Here is a 24,737-nt window from a genome sequence, read left to right as displayed (position 1 = left end):
CTCCTGCGTGTTAGATCTGCCTGGACGCCATTGCCACTGTCGCCGCTGCAGCCACCGGAGCCTGTCCGGCACTGGCAGGGAACTTTTTCAAACTTGGCCCACGCCAAGGAAATGCGGCGTGCATCTCGTGCCCTCTGCTGGCTCTCTTGACACGCCCGTGGAAAACTTGCTGTCTTTGCCCGGCGGGTTCTGCACAATGGCCCTCGCAGGTAGACCCAGGGCCCTAGGAAGGTCGTGGGGATGCTGGGCCCCGCACGCCCAGGCGAGTCATGTTGGGTGTGGGCGCATCATGGGGGTGACAGCCTCTGGGGCACGTTTCACCTTCTGCTCTGCTTCCATGTGTCTGGGGCGGATGGCTTATCCCTCGGTCGAGCCGGCCTATGTTCCTCCTCCTGCCAGCCTCAAGCTCAGCTCCAGCCAGCCATACCTGGCTTCTCCCTGTGGCAGCCCACGTGGATCCCAGGCAGAGGAACTTTGGGGCCTTTCCTCATGGTGGCGGTGATGAGGCAGGCAGGCAGCCAGGTGCATGGGAGCGACTGGCGACAGCGCTCCTGGCTGGCAAAGGGCGGAGTCCCGGGGCTGCATGTGGGCAATGACAGTGGGCGGGGTAAGCGACTGGCAACCGGGCCAGGAACCGGTTCGGGGGTGTGGGCAGCCAATCTTATTATCGGTTCTCCGAACTATTAAAATTTTTTACTACTGGTTCTTGTGAACCGGTGCGAACCAGGAGCAACCCACCACTGATTAAGATGGACAACAGAAATTGAAAGAAATTAGTCCTGCTTGCTTGGGTTTTGAGGGCCAAGTCACATGGACTTTCTTTTACTTTTTATATTTTTCTCATAACCTTGTAATGTAGAATGGAATGCAGAAGCTTTTTGCCCTGGCAACCAGATCTCTCTCTACGTTTTTAACTGCGAATGTAAGGGGCTTTCTCAGGCTGAATAACAAAAGATTATTCAACTGTGTTGTTTCAACTGATTGCAAACTTTTCACAACTGACTCTATGTGACTGTGTACCACTTTCACCCATGTTAACTTGTTTCCCCTACTTTTAATACAATGCTCATTTCAATGTCATGCTTATGTGTAACTAACGGTCCATATCTTTGATATAACTGGGCAGGATGGTTTCTTCCATCCAATCAACTGTTCTTTTGTACTTTTTTTTTTTGCTGTACTTAGTATAAAGGGAAATCTGATTCTTTGTCCTGGGTTCCCCCTTTTTTCATAGACACCCATTTTTGCTAAAGTATTTTAATAAATCATATAATCTTCTGACTCAGTTGCTTATTGGAGAGAGTGATGAGGCAAAATCTAGGTCCAATTTGGCCTTCAGTTTGAATTGCTCCAAGTACCTACCTTCAATTTCATACTTATAAAAACTCAGCAATGAAACTCTTTAAACAAGTCTAATGCATTGTGTTGCTTATTTTTTGTTAATTCAATTCAAAATTACTGTTAAAAGTAGGATAAATTTTGGTGCCGTATTTTAAACCCAATTATCAATATGCATATTAGTTTTCTCTATTGTAAGTCACTGATTTTTCTTTTACATTTCCCTGAAAATAAGACCCTTAATATCTTAATATTTTTTTGAACCCTGAAATAAGTGCTTGGCCCGATTGGGCTTATTATCAGGGGATGTCTTATTTTGGGGGAAACGGGGTAGTTTTTCTCAGTTTACTTTTGCACAATTGGTTTTCCTGCTGTGATTAATATGCTTCATAAAACTGTTTTAACAATGAAACTGTTATGAGTTTTTTTCATTTTTAATTTACATGTCTGAGCTTGTTTTACTCATATTCCATTTTTTAATTATTTCAAATGTCTTTATATAATACCCAGCACCACACACGATTGGACTATATTTTTTTGAAAAATATATTACTTAAAGAGTTGTTTTGCTCTTGTTGGGGGGGGGGGAGGGGCTGACAAGCCAGCAGTCAATTTAGGCGTTTTCCGAACGTTGGACACGAGCCCAAAAGGTTCCTTCCCCACGACTGCAAACAAACGTTGGGAGTACTCGCATCTTCTCTCAATCTGCTCCTGACGGAAAAGGGTTTTCCAATATTTGTCCGCGGCCCCACCCACCGGAGCACATGGTTTGAGGCAGCCCGGAGCTCAAATCTTAGGCAAGCATCACAAAAGGCCATTTTGGGCTGCTGCGGGATAAGAAATATCAGCTCTTAAGCAAGTGTGAGGCCAGCGCTGTTTCGAAACTCACGCAGCTCCCAAGCTATTGGCTGAAAGTCAGCGTCAATTCTCCTGCCTGGGAAGCCTGTTCCGGGCTTGAGTCGCTCGGTTTCGTTTTTCCTGATACCTAGGTTTAGGTTTAGTTTTCTCCTGCGGACCCCACCTCCCTCAAGTAGCCCCGTCCTCTCCTTTCCTTGAGTTTGGCGGCGCAGCCCCGCCCGCTCTGGTCGTGGGACGCTCCGCAGAGTTTGTGGCTCTCGGGCAGCTATGTCGTCCGACGCCGTTTGCCTCGACCTGCAGCCCAGCTCCTACGACGGCGCCGACAACAACGAGGAGAAGGGCTCCGCCGGCCTCAAGCCTGCCTCGAGGAGACTCGCCGGGGAGCAGCCCAGTGACTATCTCCTCTGGTCGTTGTTCAACCTTTTATTCTTAAGCAGCTACTGCTTCTGCTGTCTCAGCTTCAGCGCCCTCGTCTTCTCCATCAAGGTGAGCGAGCCCAGAAGGGACCGAGAAGGTTAAGTTAGGCGCCGGAGCTTCTTTCCCGTAGAAATTTTGCAGTTTCGATTTCATCGGAGTTTCCCTCCCGGCGTGACATTTCTTTCGGGAACTTTTTTTTTTTTTTGGCCTCTCTTCCTTTGCTTCGTTCAGTATTTCAGGGTTCGCTTACTTTTCTGGGTTTTGGCTCCCTCCCGCGCTGCAATCCGCGGGTCTTTTACGCCCCCCATCAAAACATCCATTAAGTGGAAATTCTAGGCTCCATTTCCTTCTTCCCTGCGCTGCCGGCTGGATTTTTCTCTACAGAATTGCATAAGTGTGACTTTCCGTGGAAAAGCTGCCAAGTCTTGCTTAACGCTATGGCCATCCTCCCGGCTCATTTAAGAAAACTTAATTCTCCCGAACGCTGACACAATTTAGGGATCTAGGGGTTGGTATTTTTTTTATAGCATAGGGTTTTTTTGTAGGTGTATAAGGAGAAAAAGGATGGGTTTTGGGTTTTTTTCAATTTTGACATTTGTTTCTAAAATGTTTGCTTTAGTAATCTCTCTAGCTAGCTTTGTGTGTGACAAGCAAGAATATGTGAAGAAACCAGCTTTGACTGTGAAGTTCATATGGTGGGGAGAATTGTCCCACCAGATTTTGGTCTTGGAATGAGGTCCTTTTTAAAAGAAAAGCATTGTGCTTTTGGAAGAGCAGTCTTCCAAAATGTTTCTGGTCTTCTCAAATTCTCTAAGAAAACACTGATCCCAATCTGTTGCTATCACTTGTCTTCAAAAGAGTGGGTTATTTACGGATGATATTAATACACTGCACTCTCAACACTTTGCATCCATCCGTACAATTCAGAGTTATAAAATTTTAACACCAAACAGAATATAGTCTTTGCATGGAAATGGAATAAAAAAGAAGCAAAAATAAAATGGACAAATACTGTTTTAGATCTGTTTCCAAGTGTAACACCCCCCAAAGCTAAAATATGAACAAAGTTATGAAAGACAGGAACTTTGCTATTTGATTGAACGTAGCATTAATTTTCACAGCAGGTCGTATGTAGATAATTTGAGGTTTATAACTGGAATAAATATGCCTTAAGGTTTAATTTTCTTTTCATTTTATTCTTTTCAGGCAAGGGATCGTAAAGTTATTGGAGATCCTGAAAGCGCAGCTACTTATGGGAAGAAAGCCAAATACCTGAACATTGCTGCCTGCCTTATAGGCATTGGAATCACTGTTACTTGTTTCCTTGCAATGATTTTAAGTGCAGGAGATATTCTTAAATTGTTCAGAGAAATGAGGGAGAACCCCCAATTATTACAGCCAGGTCAATGAAGAACAAGTAATTAACCCAGGATATCATTACCAAACATACTGCCTACTGGCTGCATCACTTTTCTGTCTCATGTATATTTTCCCTTGTCAAAAGGAGGATTCTGTGCAGTTTAATACAACTTGCCATACTGACAGTGGGAGAGATTTAGATTGTCTCTAGAATAGTTTTTCAACTGAATTCTGCAGAACTCCAGACTTCCATGACAACTTGACAGAGTTCACGAGAGATTTAAGACCAAGCAAACAAAATTAAATTCAGTACAGCCAGTGTTATTCAAAGCAATTTTTCTAAGGAAAAGCAATCACATCCCAGTAACTAAACATTGATTTCTATGGTTAAAACATTAAATTCCCAAGTAATTGTGTGAGTTTTTGTGCACTAGAAATGTTAATTTTGCATTTATAATACTTTAATTTTTATACTTAGGATAAATGGAGGAATCGTGGGATTATGATTGAGATATCAGTTATTTTGAAATTCAAATATATCAATAAATGACAAAAAACAAAAATTACTTTGATGGTTTTCTGTTATTACAGTAGAGCTTTGCCTCTTGATCAGGTTTTAGGAATTTCTTTAAAGGAGTTGTGGCAAAATAGAGTCTTTTGAGAGTTTATAATGCACTCCATCTTATATTCTATACAGTTATTTGAATTTATTTCTGTCGTCTTTCTCTAATATGAGACCGGCCACAATGGACTTAATCGTTGTAATCTCCTTTTATATATTCTTTATTGCATGTATCTTCCCTGAATTGTGAATGGCTTTGATTTAGCAACTTCAAGTGTTCATAACTGATTTCCTCAGTTTGAAATGAGGTGACAACCAAACTTAGAACTGGCATGGTTGGGTCCATCCCACTGGCATTGGCCCACCCCACCCTTGCTGGCAGAGGAAGCATGCTATGGATCCTATTGGCCAGGTTATTCTGGTTGGTGGGTTCCAGGAAAAGGGCCTTCTCTGATGTTGCACCTGCCCTCTGGAATATCTTGCCCCTCCCTGAGTGAGGTTGGCTCCAACCCTCGTGAGCTTCCATAAGAGCCTAAAGACCTGGTTCTGCCAGCTAGCTTGGGGCTCCAATAGAGGGGTTTCATATGGGGATGGCTGATAGATTATCAATAGATTCCCCCCCCACCATTCTACTCGCTCCCCATCTTTTAATTGGAGCTCAGTATTTGGATCTCGGCAGTATTTTATTTATGTTTTTTAGGTTTTGTATAGTTTTTATCTTTTTAAGATTATAAGCCATCCAGAGTTACCCTGTGATAAGATGGGAGTCCAATAAAGTTTACAAATAAATAAATACAATGGATTAAAACAAATGGGAATTAGAATGGCGCCTGTTGTGCTTATTTAACAAGTTCCTATAGCTGCCTATCTACCAACACCCTATGAACAAGAATTACTTTTTTTTAAAAAAAAAAGCATGTTTACAAATCATTAATGCCCCTAACAAAATGCCCCTGACAAAAACTCAGCATTAATCTCTCATAATCCCCGCCTTCCTTTCCCTCCACCCCCGTTAAAATTTTGGCACCAGTGCCTGTGGTAATCTGGAAGCCAATAGGGTAAGGCTGTCCATATTTCAATGTTCCTGTTCCACAAGACAGGTACCATGCTAGAGGAAGCACTTTTCCTAGGGCCAACAAGGTGACCTTGCATCACCTATGAGACCCAGAGCATGCCCACTCTGCCTGATTTGGTGGAATGAGCAGAAACTATTAGGAAGAGGCACAGCAGTCCTGCAAGTATTGATTCCATGCCAAGCACAACAAAGAATGTTCTTTCTGCGTCAACTCAGGAAGCTCAAACTCCCCAAGGAGCTGCTGATACAGTTCTACAGAGGAATTATTGAGTCTGTCATCTGCACCTCTATAACTGTCTGGTTTGGTTCTGCAACCTAACAAGACAGACACAGACTTCAGAGGATAATTAGAACTGCAGAAAACAATTGCTACCAACCTGCCTTCCATTGAGGACCTGTATACTGCACGAGTCAAAAAGAGGGCTGTGAAAATATTTACAGATCCCTCACATCCTGGACATAAATTGTTTCAACTCCTACCCTCAAAACGATGCTATAAAGCACCGCACACCAGAACAACTAGACACAAGGACAGTTTTTTCCCGAACGCCGTCACTCTACTAAACAAATAATTCCCTCAACACTGTCAAACTATTCACTAAGGCTGCATTACTATTACTATTAATCTTATTGTTCCTATCACCCATCTCATCCCACTTATGACTGTAACTTGTTGCTTGTATCCTTACGGTTTATATTGATTGTTTCCTACTATCATTTGATGGCTTATTTGTACCCTATGACTATCATTAAGTGTTGTACCTTATGATTCTTGACGAATGTATTTTCCTTTTATGTACACTGAGAGCATATGCACCAAAGACAAATTCCTTGCGTGTCCAATCACACTTGGCCAATAAAGAATTCTTTCTTTCTTTCTTTCTTTCTTTCTTTCTTTCTCTTTCTTTCTTTCTTTCTTTCTTTCTTTCTTTCTTTCTTTCTTTCTTTCTTTCTTTCTTTCTTTCTTTCTTTCTTCCTTCCTTCCTTCCTTCCTTCCTTCCTTCCTTCCTTCCTTCCTTCCTTCCTTCCTTTCTCTTTCTCTTTCTCTTTCTTTTTCTTTTTCTTTTTCTCTTTCTTTCTACCTACCTACCTACCTACCTACCTACCTACCTACCTATCTATGTCAGGCTTTAAAGATGACAACAAACATCTTGACTTGCATGCAGACTCCTATTGGGAGCTAGTGCAGCTGGCATAACAGATCATCCACAAGTACAATCAGTTAGTCTCAGTACCATATCCTAGCCTGACTCCATTGAGCTGTTTCCAGAACCCTTTGGAGCTGCAAGCCCACCCCAAGAAGTGTTGGAGGTTGGATGAAAATTGTCCCATACTTCAGTTTAATGGGGAAAAAATGGTTTGGATTTTTGGATTGCAATCCTTCTAATTTATTCCCCAAGGCTGAGTTTTGCTGTTTCATAGGTTCTATAGCTTGGAAAGGGCTTTATAGCCTCTTAAAAAAAAAAAAAAAAAAGCATGTAAGAGAAATTGGGCATTAGATGGGAATAATGTTCTCAGTGTATTAACACTTCAGGAAGCTACAGTTCCTATTCCTTTCATTTACTAGTATACGCCTGCCCTCAAGTGGTCATCTTCGGCAACAAAGATGAGCCAAAGGAAGTCCTATACAGTAAGTGTCCATACAGTGTAATACTTTCCTGTATTACTCAATTCATGATTGCTTCCTTCTTGAACTAACTTCTTGGAATACATAGGCCAATAATACCCATTCACTGTGGAAACCAAACCTTTTCTTTTTGAGGTTATTGCCTTTGGTGGGGAGGGGAGCATTTATTTAGAAGGTTTACTTCCTACTCACTCTCTGAATCTGGGAGGCTTACAAATAATTTAAAAATCCAATAAAGAATAAACTTGCAAGTATGAATGTGCTGTATCTTTTCCCTCTTATACTCCTGTTTATTAGGAAAGGCGCCTGCCTGAGCCTCTCCCAAATATTTTCTATTGGTTGTGGACTTAAGATCTGCTTTACTCCTGGTCACTTTGACAAGAGAGCTGCCATATCTCTGTCACAATCTTCTTCCTTATGCTTTACATCGACATGGTTTCAGAGGTTCTGGACATGTGAAACAATGGGATGCAGAGCAAATCTCCAACAGCAAAACTCGGGATAAGTCCTGGACTGAAGCAAAAAATAGAGAGAAAAATAATTCAATTTAAGTGATTGTCCAGATTTTTTACAGGTGAGGTCTGTTAGCCTTGCCAGGCTGGCTCCAGATGATTAAAAAAATCAAGAAGGTGGCCATAACCATTTTACTAACTGTTGTCTGCACCCAAAGCCTCACTTTGCAATTCAGGATTCCCTCCACTCCACTCCAATATTTAAAAGTTTATATTTCCTTTTTTCCTGGCTGACTGCAAATAAAAAAAGTTAAAAATTGCATAGGATGGGAAATAGTGGGAGGACTGTCCAGGCTGTCCAGGGGAGAGATTCCTGATTTGGCAATCCTCAAAATCTCTCCCTTTCTGCCAGCTCCATGTCTTGTAAATTACACTTATATTATTATACATTGAATAGCATTTACAGCTCTTAACACACAAGCTTAAAAGATTCTTGAGAAATCAAGTACCTACTCTTAATCCTCTTAACAACTTTTTAAACTCTGAAGTGCTAAAGAAAAACTTCAGCAAACAACAAGTTCGAACAGGTCTTTGCAGCAAAGAATGCCATGAGTCCCACCAGCAATATACAAGAACACAAAGAAGCTAAAATGATAGAATCTGGGCTAGAAAGGTCTTCTAGCCGAACCCCCATGCAGGCAGGAATCCTCAGACCTGTAATGGCGAACCTATGGCACAGCGCCCTCTCTGTGGGCACGCTCTGCGTTCAGCTCTGCCACGCCTACGCGCATGCCTCCCACTGGCCAGCTGGTTGTTGGGTTTCTGCCGCGCATGTGCAGGGGATAGGGCATGTGTGGGGGGGCGTGTGCACATGTGCAGGGGGCCTGTGGGGGGCTGTGCACGCTTGCATGGAATGTGTGCATGGGGACGTGTGCACAGACAGGGCACATGCGCAGGGACCACGCACACATTGCATTTTGGGGGGTTGGATGCGTGCGTGCATTTGTGCACACTTTGGGCACTCGGGCCAGAAAAGGTTAGCTGTCACTGCCAGACCATCCAAGAAACTTCCAATCTTTGCTCCAAAGCTCCAGTGATAGAGCCTCCATGACTCCCAAAAGGGAGGCTGTTCCACTGTTTAATAGCCTTCATGGTCAGAAAATTCCTCATTTTGAGTTTGGATCTTCCTCTGTAAATAAGGTGACCAGATTTTAACATTGGTAAAGAGGGACATTGTGGGCGTGGCTTATTTTGTGGGCGTGGCTAGCTGGTCATGTGACCGGGTGGGCGTGGCTAGCTGGTCATGTGACCGGGTGGCCATGGCTATGTGTATAGGGTAAGGTGAACAGATTTTAACATTGGTAAGAAGGACACCATTGTGGGTGTGGCTTATTGTGTGGGCGTGGCTTGGAGGCCATGTGACTGGGTGGGCGTGGCTAGCTGGTCATGTGACCGGGTGGCCATGGCTATGTGTATAGAGACTACTCAGAGGGCTGAAAAGTCATTTCTGACAGGTCCTCACACTTTTGACTGGTCCTCACACTTATGACCATCCTCACATTTATGCCCGTGCAGCATTCTTAACAACCATGTCACTCATTTCACAACTGCTTCTCTTCACCATGGTGACAAGATAGGGCAAAAACGTAAAATGTGAGGACAGTCGTAAGTTCAAGGACTGGTCAAAAGTGTGAGGACCAGTCAAAAATAACTTTTTCAGCCCTCTGAGTAGTCCATATGCACAAAAGGACTAACCAGAGGGCTGAAAAAAGTCATTTCTGACAGGTCCTCGCACTTTTGACTGGTCCTCACACTTATGACCATCCTCACATTTATGCCCGTGCAGCATTCTTAACAACCATGTCACTCATTTCACAACTGCTTCTCTTCACCATGATGACAAGATAGGGCAAAAATGTAAAATGTGAGGACAGTCGTAAGTTCGAGGACTGGTCAAAAGTGTGAGGACCAGTCAAAAATAACTTTTTCAGCCCTCTGAGTAGTCCATATGCATAAAAGGATACAGTAATAGAGAGGGATGAAGGAAGGGAAGGGAAATTAGAGTAGGAGTGACGGTAAGAGAGGGAGGAAGAGAGGAGGAGAAGGAGAAAGGAAGAGGACATAGGGAGGAGAAGAAGAGGGTGGGGGGAAGAGAAAGTAAGAAGGAAAGAAAAGAGAGGTGGTAGGTTTGAGGAGAAAGATTGCTGTACAATAAAAAAGATGAAAGGGAAGAAAGCCAACCCCAAACAAATATAAAGATATTAAGATAAAGAATGAATTGTTAAACTTTAAAGAATAAAAGAGAACAAATATGAATAAATAGCAATAATTAGAAACACACATACAAACATACAATGTATTTTCTTTGAACAGAATATTTGGCTAGTTCACAAATTTAAACAGTGTTTAGTCATTTCAATTTAATTTACAATTTCTATATTTCCTTTTTGCCATATTATTCCTCATCTATTTTTTAAAAAAAACAATATTACCCTTCATCCTCATCTCTAATCTTAATCAAATTCAATTTTTCCCTTCTATTCTATATTATACCCCTTCCCATTGTCATCTATTTTTATATCCATCCTCACATTGGTTAATTATGTAATATGAGTCGTTTAATACAAATTCAACATTTTAATATAAATCAATTAGTTATATAACTATCTTTTTTGTATATTAATCAATATGAACATGAATATTCCAATTATTTCCATGCAATCCAATTTCTTACAAATCAATTAATTATATTTACCAATAATAATAAACCAAATAATTTCCCCCATATATTCCTCCAAACCACAACTTAACCATTTCTGCTTTCAACACAGTATACAATTAATAGTATCTCAATTATTACAATTCCCTAGTTAAAAAGAGCTTTTTTTTCTTTTGTGTTTTAAAATCTTGAACTCTCCTCTTTTGCCCTAAATAATTTCCCATTGTTTGCACCTACCTTTTTTGGTGAGGAAAAGGAAAATAAATCTGCTGCCTAATTTTCCAACGTTGCAAGCAAACAGCAAAGCCAACAGCCTGTTTTACTTTCAGTTTCGTTTTGAGCTTGGTTTGCACAAAGAGAAAAAAAAAACTGCTGAGCAATTTAGCAAGAGCAGAGCCCTGCGCAAATCAGCTGAGAGGGGGAAGCCGAGCTAATCAACGTAGGGCGGCCCTTTGAAGCCCCGCAGCAAGAGTTTAAACAGGTTTTTTCCCTCTAGCCATCAGCGGGGACTCAGGAGGCAGCCGGGACTCAGGAGGCAGAATGAAAAATCGGGACTTTTTTAAAACGCTGCGGGACGCGGGACAAATTGCTCAAAAGCGGGACTGTCCCGCCAAAAGCGGGACGTCTGGTCACCTTATCTGTAAAGCTTCCACCCATTGGTTCTTGTCCTTTCCTTGAGCGCTAGGGAGAATAAATCTGTACCCATTTCTCTGACAGCCCTTCAGATATTGGAAGACTGCTCTTATGACTCCCTTTGGCCTTCGTTTCTTTAAGCTAAACTTACCCAGTTCCTTTAACTGTTCATAGAATTTAGCCTCCAAGCCCTTCGCTATCTTTGTGGCTCTTCTCAGCACTCTTTCCAGTGCCTCAAATCCTTTTTGTACTGTGGCAACCAGATATGGTATGTGGAGATCTGATTAGTGCAGTATGAAGGGGAGGTATCAGTGGTGGGTTGCTACTGGTTCACCCCGGATTGGTCGAACTGGTAGCGGCGATAGTGGGAGCTCAGCCCACCTGCGTCGGATTCTTCTGCACATGCGCAGAAGCGTCATGTGAGTGCGCGCATGCCCACAAGCAAACTGGTAGCGACAGGTTTTGAAACCTGCCCCTGGGAGGTATCCATACACTCAAGGGCCTAAGAGAATAAAACACCGGTTGGCTCTTTTTACAAAATAGAGGAGCAAGGTTATGACTGAGGGATTATCCTCATATATCATGTGTTGAATTAAATCACATACCCACAATTGCTAATGCTTCCATTACAACAGTTACACTTCAGAGGTGGGTTTCAGCAGGTTCTGACCAGTTCCGGAGAACCGTTAGCGGAAATTTTGAGTAGTTCGGAGAACCAGTAGTAAAAATTCTGACTGGCCCTGCCCCAGTGGTGGGTTGCCCCCAGTTCGCACTGGTTGTATAGAACCAGTAGTAAAACTGGCAGGAGGCCCCGCCCACTGCCCCCGAGGTCATCAAAATGCTTCTGTGCATGCGCACCGGTAGTAAAGGTAAGTAGAACCCTCCCCTGCCCTGCCCCCATCTATTCTCTGCCTCCCAAGTCCCAGCTGATTGGGAGGAAATGGGAATTTTGCAGTAACCTTCCCCTGGAATGGGGTGGGAATGGAGATTTTACAGTATCCTTCCCCTGCCACGCCTACCAAGCCACGCTCACCAAGCCATGCCACGCCCACCAAGCCAAACTCACAGAACCAGTAGTAAAAAAAAATTGAAACCCACCGTTACACTTGTCTTTTCTCTTGTGGGATTAATAAAAGGTTGGTATGATTTCATTCAGAGAAATCAGACTGGAGAAAAGGATATTAAAGAATCCCACTATCAGTGCTCCAAAAAAGAAAAAGTTGGTGTGATGTTTTAAGGATAGGGTATATGCTCCATATTAACTGTCATTCTATCTTGCTTCCTCACAGCACAAGCACATTCCACCAACTTCTCTTCTTTCAGCCATGACTCCACCATGTGGCCATTAGAAATCTTGCAAGAAACCTATGCCTAAAGCAGGGGTAGGGAACTATGTCCCTTTTCTGACTTGTGGACGTCAACTCCATGCTGGCTCAGGAATTCTGGGAGTTGACGTCCACAAGTCAGAAAAGGGACAAGATTCCCCAACGGTTGGGGAATCTTGTCCCTTTTCTGACTTGTGGACTGAGGACACAGATAAACCTCCAAGTGCTTCAACGACCCTCTAAAAGGATGCAAATGTCCAGCTGTCTGCAAGGAATATAAACTCTTCCATTCCCCACTATCCTGTCAGAGCTGAATAAGCTTCTTGGATGAGAAGCGAAACATCTTCAAAAGAAAAAAACAAGAAAGTCCAGTTGCCTCCTTGAAAAAAAGCACCTTTGGGACAACCATGACCTGGATAACTGAGGATCTCTACAGGCATGTGCAATTTTGGTTTTACTGCAACAGAGCTGTCAGGTCAGTTGCCAATCTCAGGTAAACATTACAGGTTCACAGAAGTCTGGGGCCACTTCTGCAGAGTGTTTGTGGGCAAAACTCTAAACCCCAGGAAATAAACAATGGGGCAAGAGAACACACAATGGTTGTGGAAGAACAAGAAGAGGCAATGAAAAGGACTGCAAGATCCCTTTTGCTGTATGCTGGCTCTGTCATTCACAGAAAGACCCTGAAGTGAGAAGGTGGCACTGTGTAACCTTTCAATCTTTTGCCTTTGTGCCACGTGCCTGAATTACTCTCCATTGTGGAGAGTAGTGCAGTAACAACCGCAGTGATATATAAAAAAGCATTCCTTGCCCAAGTGAGAGAGGGCAGGCATGAAAACCAAATATTTCTTTTAGCCCTAGCAAGGCATTTCTGATAACCACAGTCAAACTAGAGCTGTAATTTCTTTGCTATATAAATAGACGGAGATGAAAATGTGCCTTCACCAGGAACTATATAAAGGGCTTCCCTGGTCTGGCTCCCTCACAGACTAATCTTACTGGGAAACTGCGTTTCCTCTTTCTTTCTCTGCACTTTTGCAAAACCTGCTTGCCCATGACATCCCACGAGAAGGAACCTTCTCCCACTATAATCACTGTCAGGCCTCCTGTGGTACCCCAGGACTATATGATTTGGTCAGTCTTCAACACCCTCTATATGAATATTTGCTGCCTGGGCTTTGTAGCTTTTGCATATTCTGTCAAGGTAGGAGATCTTTTTTATATTATTATATATTGAGAGTTGCATTGGGGTTTGACTGTTTAGCTGGGATGGTCCCTGGGGAGCTAACATTTCCCAAATGTTAGCCGTGATGTTGTGCTATGGAACCTTTGTAGCTTCTGTGAAACATTTGAGTTTCATAGAGCTCCATCATGTATTTAGTTGCTCATTAAATTGTTTAATTGTAAGGGTCTAGAATCTACCAACTCTTTTAGTTTACACCAGTCAGGCAGAAACACAGAAGATAGGGGGTCCCTCAAGTAACCTGGCCTAATGACATGTAAGGCTTTATATGTGATAACCAGCACTTTGAATCACACTTGGAAGCAAACTGACACCCAGTTCAGCTCACAATCATGGGGGTATATTGAGGTCTGACTATCAGTGCCAGCACCATTGCCCTCAAGGTCAGTTGAAGCTTCTAAGAGTTAAGGGCAGCACCATGTAGAGCGTGTTGCAATAGTCAAAGCATTAAGTGACTGGCATGTGTGAGTGGTAGGTAGACATTCCAAAAGAGTATTAGTGTTTGCTGTAGATTGATCTGAAAGATGGGAGAAACTACCTATTTATGTGACAGACTACTAAAGGCATTAGAGGAAAATAAGTAGAGGAGGTAGAATAAAGAGACAGAGAAATATGTTTATATGGGAAAGATTAGGCTACAATGAGATCAATCCTTATTTATGTTAGTTATTTTGAGAGGTGTTCTTTGCAATTAAACTGGTTTAGGCTCACTTACTGAAAAGGATTACATGATAGCGTGAGCAAGAATCAGCAGAGAATTTGTGAGACAACCTTTGCATCAGTATCTTTGCCATCTGATGATGAATAAATGGTGCATTTGTTGATTATGTTTAAAAGGCTGCACTCTGTGAAAATGTGAGATTACAAACAACATAGGATGATAGCAGAGGTAGTGACTGGTGCTTTGACTGGTCCCAAGCAATTGGAACCAGTCAAAGCACAGATGGGGAAAAAAACCCTCTAGGAACTGTTTAGAGTGTGTGGGCAAATTCTAGAGAACAATTACTATTTCATGTGGTTTTCCTTAGAAGGAAGACATGCCATGTTCCTATTCTGGTTAAAAGTAAAGAATGTTTAACTGCTGGTCTACCAAGATTAAGGACATGAATTGATTTCTCCTGCTGCCTCTTTGGGATTTCTGCATTAGATTAGCCTTCCACAAGTTAGATGGCATTGAACTGAGATGCAACATGAAATGACTGAAATGTAGCAACATGTCACTAAGAAGAATTATTAACATATGGATTCTTTTTTTCCCCAGTATTCTTCCCCTTAACTGTGCCATTTGTACTTTGGAAGATGGGAAGAGCATAAACATTAAACACAACAGCAAAGTGGTTGATATAAACTATATGTATTAAAAAATATGTTCTCAAATATTATATTTTTTCCACTCTTGAAGGCTCGGGATCAGAAGGTGACTGGGGATCTGGAAGCTGCTCATCGCTATAGTTCCAAAGCCAAATGCTACAACATCCTTGCCACAATGTGGAGTGTGGTGCTGCCATTGGTGCTCATTGCTTTGGTGATTACAGGTGTCCTTCACCTTTCAAAGCTGGCTCAGGAGTCCATGGACTATTTGGCTTACAGACTTTTCCCAGAGGATGTTGAGGACAAAAAGTGAGGGGGGAAACAAGAGTTGGGTATAACTCAAGCACTGCACAATACAAAACCTCTACCTGCTTCTGATCTGAATCTTCTGGTTCATTACAGTAAAGCATTAAACAAGCCTAGGACTCCTTTCTCAGAAAATCCTGCAGATGTTCATCCTTGGTGTCTTTCATAAACTCTGAATTGTTCTATCTCTACCCTGTCTCACACTTCTCTTTTTTGAGGCTCTTTTCTTCCTAGCTTTCTGTACATTCTGCTGGATCTGCACATATTTTGAGTAAGCAGACTTGCAGAATTAAAAGAAAGCAGGTAGAAAAGGTAGCCTAATAAAAAATAATTATTATAATGCTTCTGGAAACTGATTTGTATTTACAAAAATAGCCTTGTTTCTTTCAAATTACTTGCTAGTATGTTTCTATCTATAGGCTTACTATCAAGATATATTAGCTAAAACAGATTTTTTAAAAAGCTCATCTAGGTTTTTTTGGTACCATTTATGTATTATTGACGGTGAGATCCCAGGACAAGCGATCTGGAAATGAATAGTTAATGGAGTTTGATCAATCTGGCATATGCAGAAAACCAATGGGAGGGTTTATTTTGTTCTTGTTTTTTTTTTTTTTTAACAAAGGTGTAACTTAAACACAATAATAAAATTTCTCAACCAAGAGTAGATCCCAATTGAACTTGGTGGTATTTTCTTCTTAATAGCATTTTAAAACATCGCACAGTTAATCTATACGCCAGAAAACTAAGTAATAAAATGTTTTACCATGCATTGATAGAATAGGTGGAGAATCTCTTACAAAAGTCTTTCCCAATTTACTATAATATTTGCTAAGTGAGGCTGAGGCAAGTCAGAAATATCTAAAAGGCATTAGCCTAGTTGGTTGCCAGAGAAAGAACATTTGTCAGCTCGGCTTTTTTAGTTAATATAGACTACAAGGTCAGCCACCATTGAATAGTTCTAAGGGTTTGGCATTGGTGGTGGTGGGCTCTCTTAGATGTTAGATTACTTAGGAGCAAGCCCTCAAATCTTCCTTAGAGCCCTATTTGGTTCCTTACCTGTTGTTGATGTCAATTTCTCTTTATATAAATAGTCCTTGATTTACAACCATTTGTTTAGTGACTGTTTGAAGTTACAACGGCACTGAAAAAAGTGACTTATGACAATTTTTCACATTTATGACCACTGTCATGTGATCAAAATTTGGACACTTGGCAACCAGTTCATATTTATAATGGTTGCAGTGTCCCGGGGTCACGTGATCACCTTTTGCGACCTTCTGACAAGCAAATTCAACGGGGAAGCCAGATTTACTTTGCAACTGTGTTAGTTAACAACTGCAGTTATTCACTTAACAACTGTGGCAAGAAAGGCCATAAAATCTTGCTTACAACTGTTTTGCTTACCAACAGAAATTTTGGGCTCAATTGTGGTCGTATGTCGAGGACTACCTGTGGTTGCTATTTAAGTATAGAACTGAGACAACACACTAGTCTTCTTTGCATTTCAGTGTTAATATAAGTAATTATTTTAATCTTGGTCATTTTTCAGCCTATGATTTATTCTAACCCAAATAAAAGAGAGAGGGAGGGAGAGAGAGAGAGAGAGAGAAAACTTGGATCACCTCTGTCTAAAAGTCCAGTGGACATGACAGCCGTGCTTAAAATCTGTAAGCCTTGAAGGCTCCAACTGTAATATACACTTGAAGGTATAAAATTGTACAGAATAGTGTGTGAAGCAGACGTGTTAGGGATATCTGCTGGAAGTGCTGTCCAAAAAAAGTGAAGCTGACACATAATTGTTCAAAAATAGTGACGCTGACACATAAAAAAGAACGTGGCTTTGATTATGTGGTAGTGGCAGCCATCTTGCCTCTTTGACACTCTTTATTCTTTCCCTGGAGATGCCCTTGAGAAGAACTATTGTTACCAAGTAGAAAAGAAAATCCTTGACTGTTTAGAACAGGGGTCCCCAACCTCTGGGCTGCGGCCCCACGGCCCACTACCGGGCTGTGGCCCATTTGCAACCAGGCCGCGTGAGCGGTGGACTGGCACACATGCATGCATGCGTGTGCACACTGGCTCGCTGCTTGCATGAGTTGTGCTGTGTGCATGAGTGCTGGCCTGCAGCTCACATGGCCTGGTTCTCCTCTACCTTCCCAGCCAGGCCGCCAAGCCACAAAGGTTGGGGACCGCTGGTTTAGAGTAAAAGTGGTTACTTCCATGTGTGCTTGTGGCTGCAATCTCAGAGTCTTTCAAAACTAGCTATAGGAGAGATAATAGAATCTACTGCAAATGTAATTTGGACTCAAAATCTATTTTTTCTAAATAGTCATGACTTAAATGGGCCTGTAGCTTTGACTGAATAACTTCCTTAACATACAATAAAGGCAATTTTAGGCAAATCAATCAATCATTTGTATTATACTTTTCTTTACATTATCAATGTGATGTGCTGCAATGTTGAAGCTGGATCAGGATACATCATACTAATCTCTGCTTAATAAAATGCATTAACGATGCACCTATTCTTTTTTTTTTTTTTTAATTTGATTTATATGCCGCCCTTCTCCGAAGACTCAGGGCGGCTTACAATGTGCTCAGCAATAGCCTTCATCCTTTTGTATATTTATACAAAGTCAGCTTATTGCCCCCACAAACTGGGTCCTCATTTCACCTACCTTAGAAAGGATGGAAGGCTGAGTCAACCTTGAGCCTTGGCGAGATTCGAACCCTGCAGTAATTGCAGGCAGCTGGTCTTAAGCAGCTTAATAACAGGGTGCCTTAAACCCTTGTACTACCAAGGCTCTTTTCAGATCCAGATGGAGCAATTTGAATATTTGTAGTGATCCACCAGCTGGAGACTGCTGCTGTATCCTCAGACATTTCTTAACCAAGTTTTTATTATAACAACTGGCATGTGTTAACTTTCTTTCACTTAGCAAAGGAGGAAAATGTAGTCCAATTATATTATTACAGAGATATAGTACTTGCATTTATTACCAATATAGAACTATAATAAAATAACTCAAAATTCATCTACCAAGCTCTTCTGCTTTCCCTTGCCATTTTGGGAGATGTTTTACAAAATGTCCATTGATTCACAACCTCTACTTAACATTCCTCTGAGGCTCATCCATCTTTAGATTCTTGGTTATGCCGAGGAACAAGGATTGCAATGTAGTGCAAAGCTCTGTAATTTACTAGTTTCTCTTCTCTTTTGCCTCGACCATTTGTTTTAAAAACACTCCCTAGCATAAAATGTCCTCTTTAATTTTGGATGCACATGGCCCCCACTAGTTTGTTTGCCCTGGCTATGTGTTAGCCCTTTGACATCCTGGGCTGAAAATTTATTGCATGGCTATTTCAGGATAATAGCAGAGAAGCTGCTGTTGCTGCTCTTTGAAGCCTTTGTGGCTAATAGCTACCTTGTTTACTATTGCTGGAACATCTTACCAAGCACCATGTTTCCAGCTGTTTTGCTGGATGGTGGCAAGGAACGTGTGAGCTGTGTTAAAAGCCAATCATTATCTCATTATTATCAGCTAAATGTTGCAATCTGTGGGCATGGGAAACCATTGGGATACACCATTTGCTAACAGCTCCTTTTCATTTTCTGGTGTCTTGACTGAGCAACATGGAAGAACTGGGTGGGCAGAATTTTCAATTTATTTAACTTCTAGGTTGATTTCTAGATACTGTATCTGTGTGGTCAATATTATTCTGGTGTATACAGGATTTAGAACTTCTGTTTAGTCAGGTTGCCTTTGAATGTGAGCTCCTCTTGTTCAGCATTTTATTAAGGCTGAAATCTTAGATACCCTTTTTTGTGAATGCAGTGGGGCTTCCTTCTGAGCAAGCCTGCAGGGTAAATGGCTGTTTATAACTAGAAATCTCCCAGAAGAGCAACTCACAGCCATTTCTACTTACATGCTCAACATATTGCCTTTTATAATGTCAACTATTATTACAAGATAGCAATCCTGAAATCACACTGAAAGAAATAACTTGCTGTGAGTGAGTGTTTTGATTTGTTCCCGTGCATTTTTAGAAGAATACAGCTGTTCAAGAAATAGTAACAATTTCAACAAGCTTAAATGTTTTTTTTCCACACAAAATCAATGGAGTTTAAAAAGGACTGACATTGGATTTTGCTTCACATATATCAAACTTAGATAAGTGGCAGAACTGCTATAAGTTACATGGAGGTTCCTGCTGTCAGTCATAAAAATTACCTTAGATGGGAGAAAGATTTCTCAAATTAAAACAAATTTAAAAGGCCATTTATAATGCTTCGGTCCTACACGTTACTTCAAAGTAAATAATCCTCCCTCCGCAGCTCAGTGAAGAAAAAGATAGACAACCTCCATTCCTTGAACCTGCCCTAAAGGGCTTCAGAACAGTTGTGGGCATTTGGTGATTAAGGGACGAGCATTTCCTCTACTAAAGACAGGTCCTGAGTTGCCGCCAGCCTAATTACAGGGCACTGAAGGTTCATTTCATTCCCTTGTTAAACGTTCCCACATGATGGCTTGATGGTCACAGCAGTTCTGTGCTTTTTATGTATAAGGTCTAGTTTGAACTTGTGGGATTTGTTTGGATAAAACCAGATTTTAGCAAAAGAAAAACTGGTGTGTGAATGCCTGTTAGAGAAACATGATACTGCTTGGGTAGAAATAAGTACGCAGCCAAAATAACAAGTGCCCATAATCTGGTATGAGCACCAGTTTACCTTTGTCACCAACTAACTGCAGTCTAGGCTGAAATTTCTGAAGCTGGCTTAAGAAATGACTGGGAGCAGCATGGCGAATAAGCAGTTTACCCTGCAGTACAGAACTGATAACCTGCTCAGGACCTGAATGCCATTTGTAAAAAAAAAAAAAAAAAAAAAAAAAGGATGGCTGTAATTCTTGTAAATATGATTGAGGGCTGCCTTTGGAGTAGAATAAAATAGATTAGAGCTGGAAGAGACCTTGGAGGTCTTCTAGTCCAGCCCGCTGCTCAAGCAGGAGAATATATACCATCTCAGATAAGTGACTGTCCAGTCTCTTCTTAAAAACCTCCAATGAGCGTCCACGATTTCTGTAGGCAAGCTGTTCCACTAGTGAATTGTCCTCACTGTTAGAAAGTTTCTCCTTAATTCCAGGTTGCTCTCTTTTATTAGTTTCCAACCATTATATCTTGTCCTGCTCTCTGATGCTTTGGAGAATAGTTTGCCACCCTCTTCTTTGTGGCAGCCCTTCAAATACTGGAATTCTGCTATCATGTCACCCCTGATTTTTCTTTTCTTTAGACTAACCAGACCCAAAACCTACAGCCGTTCTTCATATGGTTTAGTCTCCAGGTCTTTGATCATTTTAGTTGCTTTTCTCTGAACTTTTTCCAAAGTCTTAGCATCTTTTTGGCCAGCAAAATTGGTTGCAGTATTGCAGGTGTGGTTTTTTTTTTTTTTAATTTGATTTATATGCCGCCCTTCTCCGGAGACTCAGGGTGGCTTACAATGTGCTAAGCAATAGCCTTCATTCTTTTGTATATTTATACAAAGTCAGCTTATTGCCCCCACAACTGGGTCCTCAATTTACCTACCTTAGAAAGGATGGAAGGCTGAGTCAACCTTGAGCCTTGGCGAGATTCGAACCTGCAGTAATTGCAGGCAGCTGTTCTTAATAACAGGGTGCTTTGGACCACTGTACTACCAAGGTCTTAGTAGGTTTTTGTAAAATGGCACTAATACTTCATGTGATCTTGATTGTATGTCTCTGTTTATACAACCCAGGATTGTATTAGCTTTTTTGGCTGCTGCTGCACATTGCTGGCTCAGATGATCATCCACTAGGACTCCAAGGTCCCTCTCACAGTTACTGTTTTTGAGCCAGGTCTTGCCTAATCTATACTTATACCTTTGATTTTTCTTGCCTAAATGTAAACCTTTCCTTTTCTCCACATTAAATTTCATTTTGTTGGATATGGCCCATTCTTCAAGTTTGTCAAGATCTTTTTGGATCCTGAATTTGTCTTCTGGGGTGTTGGCTATTCCTGCCAGTTTAGTATCATCTGCAAATTTGATGAGTTCTCCTTCTATTCTCTCATCTAAGTCATTTATAAAAATATTGAAGAGTACTGGGCCTAAAACGGAGCCTTGTGGTACTCCACTGCTTACTTCTCTCCATGTGGATGTAGTACCACATGAGAGAAATAGACAAAAATCCATTATGATTTGTCCTACATGAGTGGGGGGAGGCAGAGAAGGAGAAAGGTTATCCTTGAATGTCGGAAAAGTGGACATCTCCCTATGAATCAATTTGAATAATCTGCATCTATGGGAAGTGCTTTGTCCTTAGCAAAAGAAAGTGACAGAAACTACGGCAAAATGCTTTACTAGTATAGTAACAACAGAGACAATATGCTCCACTTCTTTACATAGACGCTTTGAGTGTTCAGGAATTTTAAAATATCCCAAATGCAGCATAAGGGAATTTGTTGTAAGAGATTTTCATATAAAAATCAGCTGATGTTCATTTAGGATAAAAAATTCACCTGGAAGGCAATCTAAAGTCCATCATTGGAAAAGGAAAATGTCTAATTCCAGCGTGACAGGGAGCAAATTTCATAATGCACAATGAATAGCCATTACAAAATCTATATATATTAGATGTGTTAATTATGCACTTTAAGTCACTACTTGTAAGTGAGAAATGCAGTTTTGAGTCATGGAGTCTGATCCACTTGTAAAATATTTGGGATACTGGGACTCATTCAGAGGCTCAAAGTATTTGATCTTGTCCAGATCATTCTTCATTGCAAAACAACCTCCTTCCAGATTGAAGAGTAAGATATTGCTATATCCAAAGTTAGTATACATTAGCATTAGATTGTAAACTTTTGTCTTCTCCTACTTGGAGTATCCTGCAATTACAGATTTAATAAAACAATATTCTTTTCAGCTATGTCAGCTTTATTGCCCTAAATTAGGTCTGAGAGCAGTGGTGGGTTGCCCCCGGTTCGGACTGGTTCACAAGAACTGGTAGTAAAACTGGTGGGACGCCCCGCTCACCACCCCAGATGTCGTCATTGCTGATCTGCGCATGCACAGAAGCTTCACACCAGCGCGATCCCGTTGAGAACCGGTAGTAAAGGTAAGTAGAACCCATCCCTGACTGAGAGGACTGTTTTCCTACCACCTCATTAGTAAAAAGCTATACTTTGCTTCTCATTAAGGTGTGACTGTAATCTTGGAATCACTTCAGCTGAATATTTAAATCTAAATATATTTAGATAAACAAAGAGAATATATATATATATATATATATATATTGCAGTCACTAGCTTTGCATCCCATTTTTTTTCTTAAATTTTTTATTGAAAATTATTAAAAATTACAGAAAAAAGTATAGCAATATGGATAGAATTGCAGAGAGTAATATAATACATATAGAGTTTTAAAGTATCAATTTTCACCTAGAGATAGTACAAACCTCCATTAAACCAACTCATAAAAAAAAAAAAAATTATCCAGAAGAAAAAATTCTCAACTGCCATGCAATGCTCCTATAAATATTTACCCACGTTCACACTAAGATTAATATTTTACATTCTTTTTAAGATTTCTTTTCTTGTAGCCAAGCATACCACCTGTCCCAGCTTCTATATAACCCCAATTCTTGTCTATCTCGCAAAAGTCCAGTAAGCTTGTCTGCTTCTGCACAGTCCATGATCTTTGCGGTTAACGTAGCCTCCGATGGAGTATTTTTGGATTTCCATTCTTGCGCAAACGAGATCCTGGTTGCAATGATGATGTGGAGAGCGAGATACCAATTAGATTTGTTTAAGTTCTCTGGTTTCATGGCTAGTAAAAACATTTCTGGGTTCAATTCTATCCTACATCCTATGATTTCTAAAATCCATTTTTGAATTCTAGCCCAATATTCTTTTGCTCAGGGACAGGTCCACCAGCTATGAAAATAAGTTCCCATAGCGGCGTTGCATTTTCAACAAACCGGAGAGGTTCCCGGGAACATCTTCGATAATCTAGCCGGAGACAGGTGCCATCTATACAGCATTTTGTATATATTTTCCTATAGAAAACCGACTTTGTTAGTTTTAAGGTTTTCCCCCAAATTTCTTCCCATTTTTCAAGTTCAATTGAATATCCCAAATTTCTTGAATCTTGGGGAAAAACAAGATTAGTCATATAGATAACCATCCATCTACCCAGAACGCCAAGCTGCAAGCAAAACACAAAACATAGCCATACCATATAAATCCAATTTGTATGCTGCACAAAGCATTATAAACCCTTTCTTCTTTGTGATGCATATGGTAAAGAGCAAGAAAACCATAGAAGAGCACATTCTATGTAATTAACAACTTTTGCCCATTCAACACCATGCTGTTTATAGGGTGTCTTTTCCCTGGCTCAATACACTAAGTTTTTGTACTGGTTTATTTATATATTACTCCACCATAATTACAAATCATAAGTTTAGGAATTTTTTGTTACCATAACATTTTTACATCTTGTACAGTATACAGTAGTATATAATCTTTCTAGCTTGGACTACATCAATTAAATTGTACTACATCAATTAAAAAAAACCACAGTGTAGAACCATAAACACTGGTATATATTTTAAAAAGGTGGATAAAATAATACATCAAGTCTGGGTGACTTGAAACAGCTTTGATCAGCTAACATTGCAATAACCAGAAAGACAGCAGCTGACTTTTCAAGAGCCAAGTTGCTACTTCAAAGAGGATGTTTTTCTGATTTTTATCTTCAATTTATAGGGGATCTGGAGTTAGGGTCCAAAGAAGTTGTGCTGTCTGAGGAATTCTGGGAGCTGAAGTCCACTAGTCTTAAAGTTTCCAAGGTTGGAGACTCCTGCAAAAGCCTTGCTCCAGGCTTTAAAACTGAAGAGCAGGATTGCTGGCAGCTCATGATGGGATCAGACTGGGATAGCCTCTTGTGTGACCCATGATGAGAACCACAGTTTCACATTCTCCAAGGCTATAAAAATCCAGCTGCTTGGTGAGCTTCTGTTGAATGGTCTTCCTTCTTGAAGCAGGATAGTTGGGGGAGAATAGTTGCCTGTGGTTATTCCTTCAAGGAAGTACAGAATTGGCCACCAAAATAATGAGTACTGAAATTACTCTTATTGGAGGGATATGGTAATCTTGCAATTCTGAATGGGTTTCCATTCTCCCATGCTTTTATTTTAAGAGAGAACTAGGAAGGATTTGGTCTGAGAACCCTTACTCAAATATAATTTTCTGCTATGGAGGATTTCTTACCTGACCATTGCTTTGCCTGCCATTCTTCCTCAAGCTTATTCTCACAGCACGTTATATCTATGGGCCTCATTTAGCAACCACAAAACTTACTTGTATGTTTGTACGTGCACACAGCAGAAATAATAGCTATGCAGAAATGCATGCAATATATCTAAATATATATTTAACCTATCTACTGTAGTAATCCAGGCAATCTCAAGCAAGAAGTTGTGTCCACTGCT

The 24,737-nt window shown here is 40.9% G+C and overlaps 2 protein-coding genes across 2 annotated transcripts; both read left to right on the top strand.

Moving 5' to 3' along the window:
- Positions 1-2,173: 2,173 nt before the first annotated feature.
- On the top strand, positions 2,174-4,464 carry LOC139327515 (interferon-induced transmembrane protein 1-like). The gene is made up of 2 exons (XM_070957358.1): positions 2,174-2,682; positions 3,820-4,464. The coding sequence occupies exons 1-2, from the start codon at positions 2,464-2,466 to the stop codon at positions 4,021-4,023; spliced, it is 423 nt and encodes a 140-aa protein (XP_070813459.1). The 5' UTR covers positions 2,174-2,463; the 3' UTR covers positions 4,024-4,464.
- An 8,955-nt stretch (positions 4,465-13,419) lies between these two features.
- IFITM5 (interferon induced transmembrane protein 5) lies at positions 13,420-15,232 on the top strand. The gene is made up of 2 exons (XM_070957357.1): positions 13,420-13,569; positions 15,011-15,232. The coding sequence occupies exons 1-2, from the start codon at positions 13,420-13,422 to the stop codon at positions 15,230-15,232; spliced, it is 372 nt and encodes a 123-aa protein (XP_070813458.1).
- The last annotated feature ends 9,505 nt before the right edge of the window (positions 15,233-24,737 follow it).

This window comes from Pituophis catenifer, unplaced genomic scaffold, assembly GCF_029215685.1.
Source record: "Pituophis catenifer annectens isolate HBS135680 unplaced genomic scaffold, rPitCat1.0.hap2 SCAF_1, whole genome shotgun sequence".
In the NCBI taxonomy this organism is placed as follows: Eukaryota; Metazoa; Chordata; class Lepidosauria; order Squamata; family Colubridae; genus Pituophis; species Pituophis catenifer.
Note: the sequence above shows the minus strand (reverse complement) of the source record. Positions and strands in the feature narration are given on the sequence as shown.

Excerpts from the sequence above, each read along its gene's own strand:
- LOC139327515 (XM_070957358.1), top strand. The coding sequence starts at position 2,464 with ATGTCGTCCGACGCCGTTTGCCTCGACCTGCAGCCCAGCTCCTACGAC. Across the intron at positions 2,683-3,819 it reads CCCTCGTCTTCTCCATCAAG|GCAAGGGATCGTAAAGTTAT; the intron begins GTGAGCGAGCCC and ends TATTCTTTTCAG.
- IFITM5 (XM_070957357.1), top strand. The coding sequence starts at position 13,420 with ATGACATCCCACGAGAAGGAACCTTCTCCCACTATAATCACTGTCAGG. Across the intron at positions 13,570-15,010 it reads CTTTTGCATATTCTGTCAAG|GCTCGGGATCAGAAGGTGAC; the intron begins GTAGGAGATCTT and ends CCACTCTTGAAG.